The sequence below is a fragment of the Nerophis lumbriciformis genome, linkage group LG26 (assembly GCF_033978685.3).
Source record: "Nerophis lumbriciformis linkage group LG26, RoL_Nlum_v2.1, whole genome shotgun sequence".
Taxonomy (NCBI): Eukaryota; Metazoa; Chordata; class Actinopteri; order Syngnathiformes; family Syngnathidae; genus Nerophis; species Nerophis lumbriciformis.
Window position 1 is genome coordinate 39,985,229 of NC_084573.2, and position 15,236 is coordinate 40,000,464.

At 40.0% G+C, this 15,236-nt stretch overlaps 1 protein-coding gene across 1 annotated transcript in view; it reads left to right on the top strand.

Moving 5' to 3' along the window:
- Window positions 1-265: 265 nt before the first annotated feature.
- The window catches only part of setd3 (SET domain containing 3, actin histidine methyltransferase), a 54,203-nt gene continuing 39,232 nt past the window's right edge, over window positions 266-15,236 (top strand). The window contains exons 1-4 of the mRNA XM_061986701.1: window positions 266-387; window positions 4,396-4,513; window positions 6,356-6,448; window positions 13,326-13,474. Coding sequence (XP_061842685.1) covers window positions 4,417-4,513; window positions 6,356-6,448; window positions 13,326-13,474 — 339 coding nt within the window. The 5' untranslated portion in view covers window positions 266-387; window positions 4,396-4,416. The remainder of the gene's footprint in view (window positions 388-4,395; window positions 4,514-6,355; window positions 6,449-13,325; window positions 13,475-15,236) is intronic.

Genomic DNA, 15,236 nt, shown 5'->3' on the forward strand with positions numbered 1-15,236 from the left:
TTAGCCTACTATCAAAATGACTTTAAAAGTCTTATATAAGTGTTATAATGATGGCAACACATGATGTAAGTGTCTATATTAGCCTACTATCAAAATGACTTTAAAAGTCTTACATAAGTGTTATAAAGAAGACAACACATGACGTAAGTGTCTATATTAGCTACATTGCTAATACTGCCGTTCAATAAGCCTGCTAAAGATGCTAAAGATGCTAAATAAGCAAAGTGTGTTGTGTCTGAGTCACTCCGCACTCAGCACTAGGTGGCGGTAATGCGCCATGAAACTAAATGACAACCGCCGAAAAGAGGCGAAGAAGAAGACGGAAAAGAAGAAGAAGAAGAAGAAGAAGAAGAAGAAGCAGGTAGAGCAGAGTTGTAATAATTGAAGGTAAGACTTCATCGAGGGATGTAAAACATGCTTACTAACACATTTACGCTTTTATACACTTTTAATAATGACGTGTTTGTCTCCCTCTAAACACCAATGTGTTGTCAACAGCTAACAAGAGCTAGCACAACTTGTAGCTTGTGTGTACTAATAACTGCTAACTTCATATACTTTGACACCACGTAGTTATCTGTAAACACTCTTTATACACCACCTCTTCATCTGTAAACACTCTTTATACACCACCTCTTCATCTGTAAACACTCTTTATACACCTCTGTCTTGTATTTATGTCGTCCTGACTCTGTCTTGTAGCACATGAAGCTGAAGTCAGGCCTGTCTGCCTCCTTTTAGCTGTCAAGTGGGCTGCACCAATACAATCTGCTAAAAATAAACTAAGTCCTTCTTTGATTTAGACTCTGTGTGTGTGTGTGTGTGTGTGTGTGTGTGTGTGTGTGTGTGTGTGTGTGTGTGTGTGTGTGTGTGTGTGCTAGTCAGAGGTGGGTAGAGTAGCCAGAAATTGTACTCCAGTAAGAGTACTGTTACTTTAGAGATTTATTACTCAAGTAAAAGTAAGGAGTAGTCCCCCCAAATGCTCTAAAACTTGCTGGTAGACGGCTGCGTTGACCCTGGATCTCAGGAAACAGAGTGGACCGACACCAGCTGGACTGCTGCTGAGTGGTCCAAAGTCCTGTTTTCTGACGAAAGCAAATTTTGCATTTCCTTTGGAAATCGAGGTCCCAGAGTCTGGAGGAAGACAGGAGAGGCACAGGATCCACGTTGCCTGAAGTCTAGTGTAAAGTTTCCACCATCAGTGATGGTTTGGGGTGCCATGTCATCTGCTGGTGTCGGTCCACTCTGTTTCCTGAGATCCAGGGTCAACGCAGCCGTCTACCAGCAAGTTTTAGAGCACTTCATGCTTCCTGCTGCTGACCTGCTCTATGGAGATGGAGATTTCAAGTTCCAACAGGACTTGGCGCCTGCACACAGCGCAAAATCTACCCGTGCCTGGTTTACGGAGCATGGTATTTCTGTTCTAAATTGGCCCGCCAACTCCCCTGACCTTAGCCCCATAGAAAATCTGTGGGGTATTGTGAAAAGGAAGATGCAGAATGCCAGACCCAAAAACGCAGAAGAGTTGAAGGCCACTATCAGAGCAACCTGGGCTCTCATAACACCTGAGCAGTGCCAGAAACTCATCGACTCCATGCCACGCCGCATTAACGCAGTAATTGAGGCAAAAGGAGCTCCAACCAAGTATTGAGTATTGTACATGCTCATATTTTTCATTTTCATACTTTTCAGTTGGCCAACATTTCTAAAAATCCCTTTTTTATATTAGCCTTAAGTAATATTCTAATTTTGTGACACACGGAATTTTGGATTTTCATTTGTTGCCACTTCAAATCATCAAAATTAAATGAAATAAACATTTGAATGCATCAGTCTGTGTGCAATGAATAAATATAATGTACAAGTTACACCTTTTGAATGCAATTACTGAAATAAATCAAGTTTTTCAAAATATTCTAATTTACTGGCTTTTACCTGTATTTACTTGAGTAAAAGTAAAAAGTATGTTGTGAAAAAACTACTCAAGTACTGAGTAACTGATGAGTAACCTGTTAAGTTTAATGATGACGGCAACAAATAATGCACAAAAACATGAAAAATAGCAATGAGCAAATTCAGAGCCAGGAATATCTCTTAAGCAACTAAAACAATAATATATATTAAATAATAATACATTAACATTAAAAAAATGTAGGCAAATTGAGCCACAATAACTTAACAGCACCATAGGCTCAGTAGGCAGAGATTACCGTATTTTCCGCACTATAAGGCGCACCTAAAAACCACAAATTTTCTCAAAAGCTGACAGTGCGCCTTATAACCCGGTGCGCTTTATATATGGATTAATATTAAGATTCATTTTCATAAAGTTTCGGTCTCGCAACTACGGTAAAGAAGAGGAAGTGCTTCTTCTTCTACGCAAGCAACCGCCAAGGTAAGCACCCGCCCCCATAGAACAGGAAGCGCTTCTTCTTCTACTGTAAGCAACCACCCGCCCGCGTAGAAGAAGAAGAAGCGCGCGGATATTACCGTACGTTTCATTTCCTTTGTGTGTTTACATCTGTAAAGACCACAAAATGGCTCCTACTAAGCGACAGGGATCCGGTTCATGAAAAGACGCAATCTCTCCATCCGCACACGGACTACTATTTCACAGCAACTGCCTAAAGACTTTCAAGAAAAGCTGGCTACTTTCCGTGCATATTGTAAAAACAAGATAGCTGAAAAAAAGATCCGGCCAGAGAACATTATCAACATGGACGAGGTTCCACTGACTTTTGATATTCCTGTGAACCGCACTGTGGATACAACGGGAGCACGTACGGTGAATATTCGCACCGCAGGGAATGAGAAGTCATCCTTCACTGTGGTTCTAGCTTGCCATGCTAATGGCCAGAAACTTCCACCCATGGTGATATTCAAAAGGAAGACCTTGCCAAAAGAGACCTTTCCAGCCGGCGTCATCATAAAAGCTAACTCGAAGGGATGGATGAAGAAAAGATGAGCGAGTGGTTAAGGTAAGTTTACGCGAAGAGGCCGGGTGGCTTTTTTCACGCAGCTTCGTCCATGTTGATATACGACTCCGTGCGCGCCCACATCACGCTGGTTTTTAATATATTATTAAAGTTTGACTGACCTATCTGACTGTTTTTTTGACATTCCTTTAGCGCAGTTAGATGCGGCTTATAACACGGGGCGGCTTATAGGTGGACAAAGTTTTGAAATATGCCGTTCATTGAAGGCGCGGCTTATAACCCAGGGCGCCTTATGGTGCGGAAAATACGGTATGTTATATTGTCTTTTTTATTCCAGCGAGTTAATCCATTTTGGTGGGAGTTGAGGGGATAATTTAATTATGATGCGTTCAAGAGTCTTACGGCCTGAGGGAAGAAACTGTTACAGAACCTGGAGGTTCTGCTTCGGAGGCTGCGGAACCTCTTTCTAGAGTCCAGCAGTGAAAACAGTCCTTGGTGGGGGTGGGAAGAGTCTTTGCAGATTTTTTGAGCCCTGGTCAGGCAGCGGCTTTTTGCCATCTCCTGGATAGGAGGAAGAGGAGTCCTGATGATCTTTTCCGCTCCAGTCCAGACAGAGATGCAGGTGGTCTCTATAGTGCCTCTGTAGAATGTGCTGAGAGAGCTGTGCTCTTTTCATCCCACGCAAAAAGTGCATGCGCTGCTGAGCTCTTTTTACAAGAGCTCCGGTGTGTAGGGACCAGGTTATATTGTCAGTTATCTGCACCCCCAGGAACTTGGTGCTGCTTACTATCTCCACTGCTGTGCCGTTGATGTAGAGTGGAGCGTGGCTGGACTGGTGCTTCCTGAAGTCTACCATGATCTCCTTGGTCTTGTTGACATTCAGGACCAGGTTGTTGGTTCTGCACCAGTCAAGCAGATGTTTCACCTCCTCCCTGTAGTCCATGTGGTTGTTGTCACGGATGAGGCCCACTACTGTTGTGTACTTCACAATGTGGTTAGTAGTGGACCTGGCGCAGCAGTCATGAGTCATCAACGTGAACAGCAGTGGACTCAGGACGCAGCCCTGGGGGGAGCTGGCACTGGAGGTGTTGTTGCCCACTCTCACAGATTGGCGTCTGTCTGTGAGGAAGTCCAGCAGCCAGTTGCAAAGGGGGGTACTGAATCCAAGGTTTGCTCACCAAGTGCTGCGGGATGATTGATTGATTGATTGAGACTTTTATTAGTAGATTGCACAGTACAGTACATATTCCGTACAATTGACCACTAAATGGTAACACCACAATAAGTTTTTCCACTTGTTTAAGTCGGGGTCCACGATAATCTTTTCATGGTAACATTACCCGGACAGAATCATTCACCCTTGTATAACACAACTCATTTGGTTCTTGTGAAGCAATAGAGATGCAATTGAACATATTTAGTGGTACAAATACTAACAGCATTTTCTTTTTCTATTCAGCCTTGTTGTATAGCCTGGACCATGGGAAAGAAGAGTCGATCAAGGAAGTCTCTATCAGGAGCGAGTGCCATGGCTTCTCCAAAAGAGATGATGAACCTCGTTTCCGAACTGCTGCAAAGTAAGTGCATTTATTTTTAGCATACATACAGCACAGTGTTATTTTCTACTACTGCACATGAAATATGATAGGGACAAGCGGTAGAAAATGGATGGATGGATAATAGAAAGTTGTATTGTTATTTTACAACAACAAAGCGCGCTGAACCCAAAACAAAACTGCAAAGGCTCCGTCAATTTGCTTGCCTTGTAATATAAACAAAAACCACGCAATGTGAAATATAACAACGTGTTTTCATGGCTATTTAAATAAAACAACACAGGATTTTGCATGTGTCAAAAGCATACTTGCCAACCTTGAGACCTCCGATTTCGGGAGGTGGGGGTGGGGGTGGGGGGCGTGGTCGGCAGACTAATTAGGAGTCTTTGTTTGTTTACTTACTACTAAAAGACAAGTTGTCTAGTATGTTCAACATTTTATTGAAGGACTAAAAGACAATAATAAACATATGTTTCTTTTGTTCAAATAAAGCCAATAATGACATTTTTTGTGGTCCCCTTTATTTAGAAAGTATGGAAATACATTTTGGTAGCGGCACCAAAATATTGGGACAACCCTAACCTCAAGTGAGTCGCCTCCTTACTCGTCAAGCTGAGAACAACAGCACAGCACACTTTGTCCCCTTCACAATAATACATCCGCTCTGACTGCGCTAACAAAATAAAGTGTTCAATGAAGTACCGTATTTTCCGCACCATAAGGCGCCCTGGGTTATAAGCCGCGCCTTCACTGAACGGCATATTTCAAAACTTTGTCCACCTATAAGCCGCCCCGTGTTATAAGCCGCATCTAACTGCGCTAAAGGAATGTCAAAAAAACAGTCAGATAGGTCAGTCAAACTTTAATAATATATTAAAACCAGCGTGATGTGGGCGCGCATGGAGTCGTATATCAACATGGACGGAGCTGCGTGAAAAAAGCCACCCGGCCTCTTCGCGTAAACTTAAACTTACCTTAACCACTCGCTCATCTTTTCTTCATCCATCCCTTCGAGTTAGCTTTTATGATGACGCCGGCTGGAAAGGTCTCTTTTGGCAAGGTCTTCCTTTTGAATATCACCATGGGTGGAAGTTTCTGGCCATTAGCATGGCAAGCTAGAACCACAGTGAAGGATAACTTCTCATTCCCTGTGGTGCGAATATTCACCGTGCGTGCTCCCGTTGTATCCACAGTGCGGTTCACAGGAATATCAGTTGCTGTGAAATAGTAATCCGTGTGCGGATGGAGAGATTGCGTCTTTTCATGAACCGGATCCCGGTCGCTTAGTAGGAGCCATTTTGTGGTCTTTACAGATGTAAACACACAAAGGAAATGAAACGTACGGTGATATCCGCGCGCTTTTTCTTCTTCTACGCGGGCGGGTGGTTGCTTACAGTAGAAGAAGAAGCGCTTCCTGTTCTATGGGGGCGGGTGCTTACCTTGGCGGTTGCTTGCGTAGAAGAAGAAGCGCTTCCTGTTCTACCGGGGAAAAAGATGGCGGCTGTTTACCGAAGTTGTGAGACCGAAACTTTATGAAAATGAATCTTAATATTTATCCATATATAAAGCGCACCGGGTTATAAGGCGCACTGTCAGCTTTTGAGAAAATGTGTGGTTTTTAGGTGCGCCTTATAGTGCGGAAAATACGGTACATTTGATTTCACACAGAAATAAGGAACTTATTGACTATATCATCAGACTACAATGCTGGACTCCCGCAAAGCTCTCTGGTAGATCTTGACCATATATGGAGATTTCCCCTGATGTCAATCATGCTCCTCATTTTTTTCCACATTTTTGTGCTCCCAATGCAAAAGCTAAGTGTCGGGCCCTGCTATACTCTAATGGCATTTGTCTTTGCAGAGTGCAGCGGTGAAGCGCCATCTGCCAGTGAAGAGTGGGAGGAATATGTTCAAATTCAAAGTTTAGTGGAGAAGATCCGAAAGAAGCAGAAAGGTAACCTTGACCAAGTACAAGTGTTTTTTTTATTGTACTTCATTTTGATTTATTTTTGATGTTTATTATTTTCAATATTTATATTGTATTATATATATTACATATTCATAAAATGTATTTAATGTATTTATTTTAATATATTTAATTTATTATTGATTAATTTATAAAACCAAATACATTTTTTTATTGTCTCAAGAGTTTTCACACCAGTGACCTCTCGAATATAAATTGTAACTACTAACACATTTTTCAACCAAGTCAAACAATTCCAACACCAACCAATTCAGCTCATTCAGGACATCTATGCCATTAATCGCCTTCAAAAAAAGTCTCACTTTTCCTGAAATCCCTACATTTCCAGGAAATTTCCATTGAAATGAGTGGGAATTTTTCCAAAGTACCACGATTACAACATTTCTCAAGCCATTTATAACATTCCATCACCAACCTATTCCGCTCATTCAGGACATTTGTGCTATTCACCTTCAAAAAATTACAGATTTTTCTGAAATTCCCAAATTACCAGGAAATTCCCATGAAAATGAATGGGAAATATTTCAAAGCTCCACAATTCCCACATTTCTCAAACAATTCAGCTCATTCAGGACATCTATGCCATTAATTGCCTTCAAAAAAGTCTCACTTTTCCTGAAATCCCTAAATTTCCAGGAAATTTCCATTGAAATGAGTGGGAATTTTTCCCAAGTGCCACAATTACAACATTTCTCAAGCCATTTACACCATTCCAGTGCCAACCAATTCAGCTAATTCAGGACATTCAAACTAGCACTTTCCCAAGTTCCAAACCGAATTCTGGTTTTCCTGGAATTTCTGGAATCCCTGAAATTCTGTAAGACTAATTCTCAAATGTAAATTGTCCCTATCAACACATTTCTCAACCGATTACACGCCATTACCAACCTATTCCGCTCATTCAGAACATGTGTGCTATTAATCACCTTAAAAAAATTACCAATTTTCCTGAAATTCCCAAATTACCAGCAAATCCCCATTAAAATGAATGAGAATTTTTCCAAAGCGCCACAATTCCCACATTTCTCAACCAAATCAAAGGATTCCAACACCAACCAATTCAGGACATCCATGCCATTAATCGCCTTCAAAAAAAGTCTCACTTTTCCTGAAATCCCTACATTTCCAGGAAATTTCCATTGAAATGAGTGGGAATTTTTCCAAAGTACCACGATTACAACATTTCTCAAGCCATTTATAACATTCCATCACCAACCTATTCCGCTTATTCTGGACATTCAAACTAGCACTTTCCCAAGTTCCAAACCGAATTCTGGTTTTCCTGGAATTCCTGAAATTCTGTAAGACTAATTCTCAAATGTAAATTGTCCCTATCAACACATTTCTCAACCGATTGCATGCCATTACCAACCTATTCCGCTCATTCAGGACATTTGTGCTATTCACCTTAAAAAAATTACAGATTTTTCTGAAATTCCCAAATTACCAGGAAATTCCCATGAAAATGAATGGGAAATATTTCAAAGCTCCACAATTCCCACATTTCTCAAACAATTCAGCTCATTCAGGACATCTACGCCATTAATTGCCTTCAAAAAAGTCTCACTTTTCCTGAAATCCCTAAATTTCCAGGAAATTTCCATTGAAATGAGTGGGAATTTTTCCCAAGTGCCACGATTACAACATTTCTCAAGCCATTTATAACATTCCATCACCAACCTATTCCGCTTATTCAGGACATTCAAACTAGCACTTTCCCAAGTTCCAAACCGAATTCTGGTTTTCCTGGAATTCCTGAAATTCTGTAAGACTAATTCTCAAATGTAAATTGTCCCTATCAACACATTTCTCAACCGATTGCATGCCATTACCAACCTATTCCGCTCATTCAGGACATTTGTGCTATTCACCTTAAAAAAATTACAGATTTTTCTGAAATTCCCAAATTACCAGGAAATTCCCATGAAAATGAATGGGAAATATTTCAAAGCTCCACAATTCCCACATTTCTCAAACAATTCAGCTCATTCAGGACATCTACGCCATTAATTGCCTTCAAAAAAGTCTCACTTTTCCTGAAATCCCTACATTTCCAGGAAATTTCCATTGAAATGAGTGGGAATTTTTCCCAAGTGCCACAATTACAACATTTCTCAAGCCATTTACACCATTCCAGTGCCAACCAATTCAGCTAATTCAGGACATTCAAACTAGCACTTTCCCAAGTTCCAAACCGAATTCTGGTTTTCCTGGAATTCCTCAAATTCTGTAAGACTAATTCTCAAATGTAAATTGTCCCTATCAACACATTTCTCAACCGATTGCACGCCATTACCAACCTATTCCGCTCATTCAGGACATTTGTGCTATTCACCTTCAAAAAATTACCGATTTTTCTGAAATTACCAGGAAATTCCCATGAAAATGAATGGGAAATATTTCAAAGCTCCACAATTCCCACATTTCTCAAACAATTCAGCTCATTCAGGACATTTTTGCCATTAATTGCCTTCAAAAAAGTCTCACTTTTCCTGAAATCCCTATATTTCCAGGAAATTTCTATTGAAATGAGTGGGAATTTTTCCCAAGTGCCACAATTACAACATTTCTCAAGCCATTTACACCATTCCAGTGCCAACCAATTCAGCTAATTCCGCTTATTCAGGACATTCAAACTAGCACTTTCCCAAGTTCCAAACCGAATTCTGGTTTTCCTGGAATTCCTGAAATTCTGTAAGACTAATTCTCAAATGTAAATTGTCCCTATCAACACATTTCTCAACCGATTGCACGCCATTACCAACCTATTCCGCTCATTCAGGACATTTGTGCTATTCACCTTCAAAAAATTACAGATTTTTCTGAAATTCCCAAATTACCAGGAAATTCCCATGAAAATGAATGGGAAATATTTCAAAGCGCCACAATTCCCACATTTCTCAAACAATTCTGCTCATTCAGGACATCTATGCCATTAATTGCCTTCAAAAAAGTCTCACTTTTCCTGAAATCCCTAAATTTCCAGGAAATTCCCATTTAAATGAGTGGGAATTTTTCCAAAGTGCCACGATTACAACATTTCTCAAGCCATTTATAACATTCCATCACCAACCTATTCCGCTTATTCAGGACATTCAAACTAGCACTTTCCCAAGTTCCAAACCGAATTCTGGTTTTCCTGGAATTCCTGAAATTCTGTAAGACTAATTCTCAAATGTAAATTGTCCCTATCAACACATTTCTCAACCGATTGCACGCCATTACCAACCTATTCCGCTCATTCAGGACATTTGTGCTATTCACCTTCAAAAAATTACAGATTTTTCTGAAATTCCCAAATTACCAGGAAATTCCCATGAAAATGAATGGGAAATATTTCAAAGCTCCACAATTCCCACATTTCTCAAACAATTCAGCTCATTCAGGACATCTATGCCATTAATTGCCTTCAAAAAAGTCTCACTTTTCCTGAAATCCCAAAATTTCCAGGAAATTTCCATTGAAATGAGTGGGAATTTTCCCCAAGTGCCACAATTACAACATTTCTCAAGCCATTTACACCATTCCAGTGCCAACCAATTCAGCTAATTCAGGACATTCAAACTAACACTTTCCCAAGTTCCAAACCGAATTCTGGTTTTCCTGGAATTTCTGGAATTCCTCAAATTCTGTAAGACTAATTCTCAAATGTAAATTGTCCCTATCAACACATTTCTCAACCGATTACACGCCATTACCAACCTATTCCGCTCATTCAGAACATGTGTGCTATTTATCACCTTAAAAAAATTACCAATTTTCCTGAAATTCCCAAATTACCAGCAAATCCTCATTAAAATGAATGAGAATTTTTCCAAAGCGCCACAATTCCCACATTTCTCAACCAAGTCAAAGGATTCCAACACCAACCAATTCAGCATATTCAGGACATTCATGCTATTTATCTTTTTCCCCAAAAAATCCCGCTTTTCCCAAAACTTCCAAATAACCAGGAAATTTTCAAAGTTCTACAATTGCAACATTTCTTGACTGATTCAGTTAGCTCATGAATTTTCTTACATGGCGCTATCTTAGATGTATGCAAACCTTTTTAGTGTTAGCACGTTAACATTTATGCTAGCAAATGTGTACGTTTGAACCTAATCATAGATTTTGTTATTTGGTGGAATCTTAGAAGTATGCTAGCTGTTTTCCTGTTAGCATGCTAACTTTTTTTATGCCAGCATTTAGAGCAAAAATGTCTAGGTTCTGTTACTATGTAACCTCTAGAGCAGTGTTTCTTAACCTTGTTGGAGGTACCGAACCCCACCAGTTTTATATGCGCGTTCACCCAACCCTTCTTTCGTGAAAAATATATATATATATATTTTTTTTCTAATTCAAGACAGTTATATGTTTTTTTTTACCGGTGCACAAAATGAACCATGCGCAAACATCACCTTGTTCAAAGAACAAAACCAACACACACAACAAATTACGCACCTGCAAATCAGTGTGACTTATGCTGTTGCTGTATCCATAATACGCCGATAGGGAGAAGTTTTTATTTACACGATGAGTCGGATGTGTCTCGCCCTCCGCGGCGGAGGGTCCGCCGAACCCCTGAGGCCGACTCACCGAACCCCTAGGGTTCGATCGAACCCAGGTTAAGAACCACTGCTCTAGAGGTATGCTAACTCTTCTAACTATACCAACAGTTACCATTTCAAGATTCATAATACATTTCAGTACAGCTTCTTTAAAACCATTTCTACATTGCATCTAGAATTTCAGTTTAGCGTGAGCTCTTCAACATTCTAACCATTGCGGCATTCAAACCATTTCAACACTTAAATCATTTCAGCATTCAAACCATTTCAACATTCTAAACATTTCAGCATTTTAACCATTTCTACACTTACCGTATTTTTCGGAGTATAAGTCGCACCGGCCGAAAATGCATAATAAAGAAGGCAAAAAACATATAAGTCGCACTGGAGTATAAGTCGCATTTTTGGGGGAAATGTATTTGATAAAAGCCAACACCAAGAATAGACATTTGAAAGGCAATTTAAAATAAATGAAGAATAGTGAACAACAGGCTGAATAAGTGTACGTTATATGAGGCATAAATAAGCAACTGGTATGTTAACGTAACATATTATGGTAAGAGTCATTCAAATAACTATAACATATAGAACATGCTATACAATCTGTCACTCCTAATCGCTAAATCCCATGAAATCTTATACGTCTAGTCTCTTACGTGAATGACATCAATAATATTATTTGATATTTTACGCTAATGTGTTCATCATTTCTACCTGCTAATTTCATTGTTGACAACAGTACATTCATCACACTTTCTCCCCAACCGCCATCACATTCTTATCTGTCACACTCCGTGGCCATTGTGTCTTTGTCTCAGAATTTATCGTCCCAGACGAAAGGCCTCGAACCTTTTACTTCAGAATTTATCGTACCGTACGAAGGCTCTCAAACCCGTTACTCAGAATTTATCGTACCGTACGAAGGGCCTCAAACCAGTTACTCAGAATTTATCGTACCATACGAAGGGCCTCAAACCAGTTACTCAGAATTTATTGTACCGTACGAAGGGCCTCAAACCAGTTACTCAGAATTTATCGTACCGTACGAAGGGCCTCAAACCTGTTACTCATTTAGGCGACGACCAATGACCCAGGGTGAGCTACACCCAACTATTAGTTTATTCGTCAATGAAACTGCCCGTCACGGTAGTCGATACACAATGACACGAGTTGACTACTTATTTACAACTTTTTATGTAATGGCGGAAAAGGCAAAAATGCAATCAATCCATCAAAATGTCCACTCTGTGTCTGGGGTACAAACAGTGTTTGACTTACATACTTCAAGACAGACTCCTAAAGCAGATTTTAGAAAAAGGCTCTGCTTACCTTGTTTTATGTTTGGCCACTCGTGAGTCTGTCCAGAAGAATGTAAGAGGTGTCCAATTCTCAGCGTGTCGCCCGGACGAGGCCCCCAAATTGTTGCGTTTTGGAACAGTTGTTCCTCCCAGGGAATTCAAGTCACAAGTCGCTCCCAAGCTCTTTACGACACTTAAAGCTGAGTTGAAAAACCACCAGAGACAGAATAGGTATTTTGTAATATATTTTCAAAGCTTTGCAGATATACATTTGAGACCAGTCCAGCATAGAACATTCTATCGCCCCGCCAAACTGGTCTGTCCTCCCGACCCCAAAAACCCTCTCTTCTCTCCTCTCTCTAGTCAAAACACATGCTAGTCAAAACACATTCCAAAGAATTCAAGGTTAACACACACAGTTTACTTGCAGAGAAACAGAAAGAGAATAAATGGAAAACACAAGCTGTTTTCAAATATGACTATGAAAGAAAATAAGTAACACTAAAATTCGGATATATGTAAATATCTGCCTGCGATAACGTCTAGTCTCTTACGTGAATGAGATCAATAATATTATTTGATATTTTCCGCTAATGTGTTCATCATTTCACACATAAGTCGCTCCTGAGTATAAGTCGCACCCCCGGCCAAACTATGAAAAAAACTGCCACTTATAGTCCGAAAAATACGGTAAATCATTTCAGCATGCTAACCATTTCTACACTTAAATCATTTCATCATTCAAACCATTTCTACATTCATCATACATTGAAATAGCTTGTCAGTTCGGCGTCAGCTCTTTAACATTCAAACTATTCTTACATTTGTTCTCCATTGCATCATCATTCTACAGAAATGTCATCATCCCGTTATCATTATTATTAGTATGGATATTGTAAGCCCTGGAAGATAATTGAACTTAATGTCATGGTGTTTTCATGTCTGTCTGTGAAGGGATGGTACATAAAAATACAATTATCAACTTCCTTTTCTTAGGTATGACAGTATTATTTGACGGTTCAAGAAACGACCATTTCCAGGATCTGGTGTCCTGGGCAAAAGAGAATGGCGTCTCCTGTGATGGTTTCAGAATTGGCAACTTTGGAAAAGAAGGCTATGGCCTCCAAGCCACCAGAGACATTAAGGTGAGCAAAACACTGCTGTCAGCATAGATCTATATATCATACTTGCCAACCCTCCCGGATTTTCCGGGAGACTCCCGAAATTCAGCGCCTCTCCTGAAAACCTCCCGGGACAAATTTTCTCCTGAAATTCAGGCAGACTCAGGTCCATGAGGACCTGAGTCCGCTAACCCACAATATAAACAGCATACCTGCCCAATCACGTTATAACTGTAGAATGATGGAGGGCGAGTTCTTGGTTTCTTATGTGGGTTTATTGTTAGGCAGTTTCATTATCGTCCTCCCAGCGCGGTAACAACACACAACAACAGCAGTCACGTTTTTGTATACCGTAAAGCAGTTCGTCTGCAGTAAACAGCAATGTTGTGACACTCTTAAACAGGACAATACTGCCATCTAGTGCATTTGATGAAAGCACTTTTGTGCGTGCCACACAGCAATGCATCATCAGAGAGGGCGTTCAGCATGGTTAGAAAAATAGTGACAAATAGAACAAGGATGGACAATTCAACCCTTAACTCAACAATGAGTAGATGAGTGTTATGTGTGTGTATATGTGTAAATAAATGAACACTGAAATTCAAGTATTTATTTTATATATATATATATATATATATATATATATATATATATATATATATATATATATATATATATATATATATATATATATAATAAAATAAATATATATATATATACGTATATATATATATATATATATATATATATATTTATATACAGGTAAAAGCCAGTAAATTAGAATATTTAGAAAAACTTGATTTATTTCAGTAATTGCATTCAAAAGGTGTAACTTGTACATTATATTTATTCATTGCACACAGACTGATGCATTCAAATGTTTATTTCATTTAATTTTGATGATTTGAAGTGGCAACAAATGAAAATCCAAAATTCCGTGTGTCACAAAATTAGAATATTACTTAAGGCTAATACAAAAAAGGGATTTTTAGAAATGTTGGCCAACTGAAAAGTATGAAAATGAAAAATATGAGCATGTACAATACTCAATACTTGGTTGGAGCTCCTTTTGCCTCAATTACTGCGTTAATGCGGCGTGGCATTGAGTCGATGAGTTTCTGGCACTGCTCAGGTGTTATGAGAGCCCAGGTTGCTCTGATAGTGGCCTTCAACTCTTCTGGGTTTTTGGGTCTGGCATTCTGCATCTTCCTTTTCACAATACCCCACAGATTTTCTATGGGGCTAAGGTCAGGGGAGTTGGCGGGCCAATTTAGAACAGAAATACCATGGTCCGTAAACCAGGCACGGGTAGATTTTGCGCTGTGTGCAGGCGCCAAGTCCTGTTGGAACTTGAAATCTCCATCTCCATAGAGCAGGTCAGCAGCAGGAAGCATGAAGTGCTCTAAAACTTGCTGGTAGACGGCTGCGTTGACCCTGGATCTCAGGAAACAGAGTGGACCGACACCAGCAGATGACATGGCACCCCAAACCATCACCCAACCATGCAAATTTTGCATTTCCTTTGGAAATGGAGGTCCCAGAGTCTGGAGGAAGACAGGAGAGGCACAGGATCCACGTTGCCTGAAGTCTAGTGTAAAGTTTCCACCATCAGTGTTTGGGGTGCCATGTCATCTGCTGGTGTCGGTACACTCTGTTTCCTGAGATCCAGGGTCAACGCAGCCGTCTACCAGCAAGTTTTAGAGCACTTCATGCTTCCTGCTGCTGACCTGCTCTATGGAGATGGAGATTTCAAGTTCCAACAGGACTTGGCGCCTGCACACAGCGC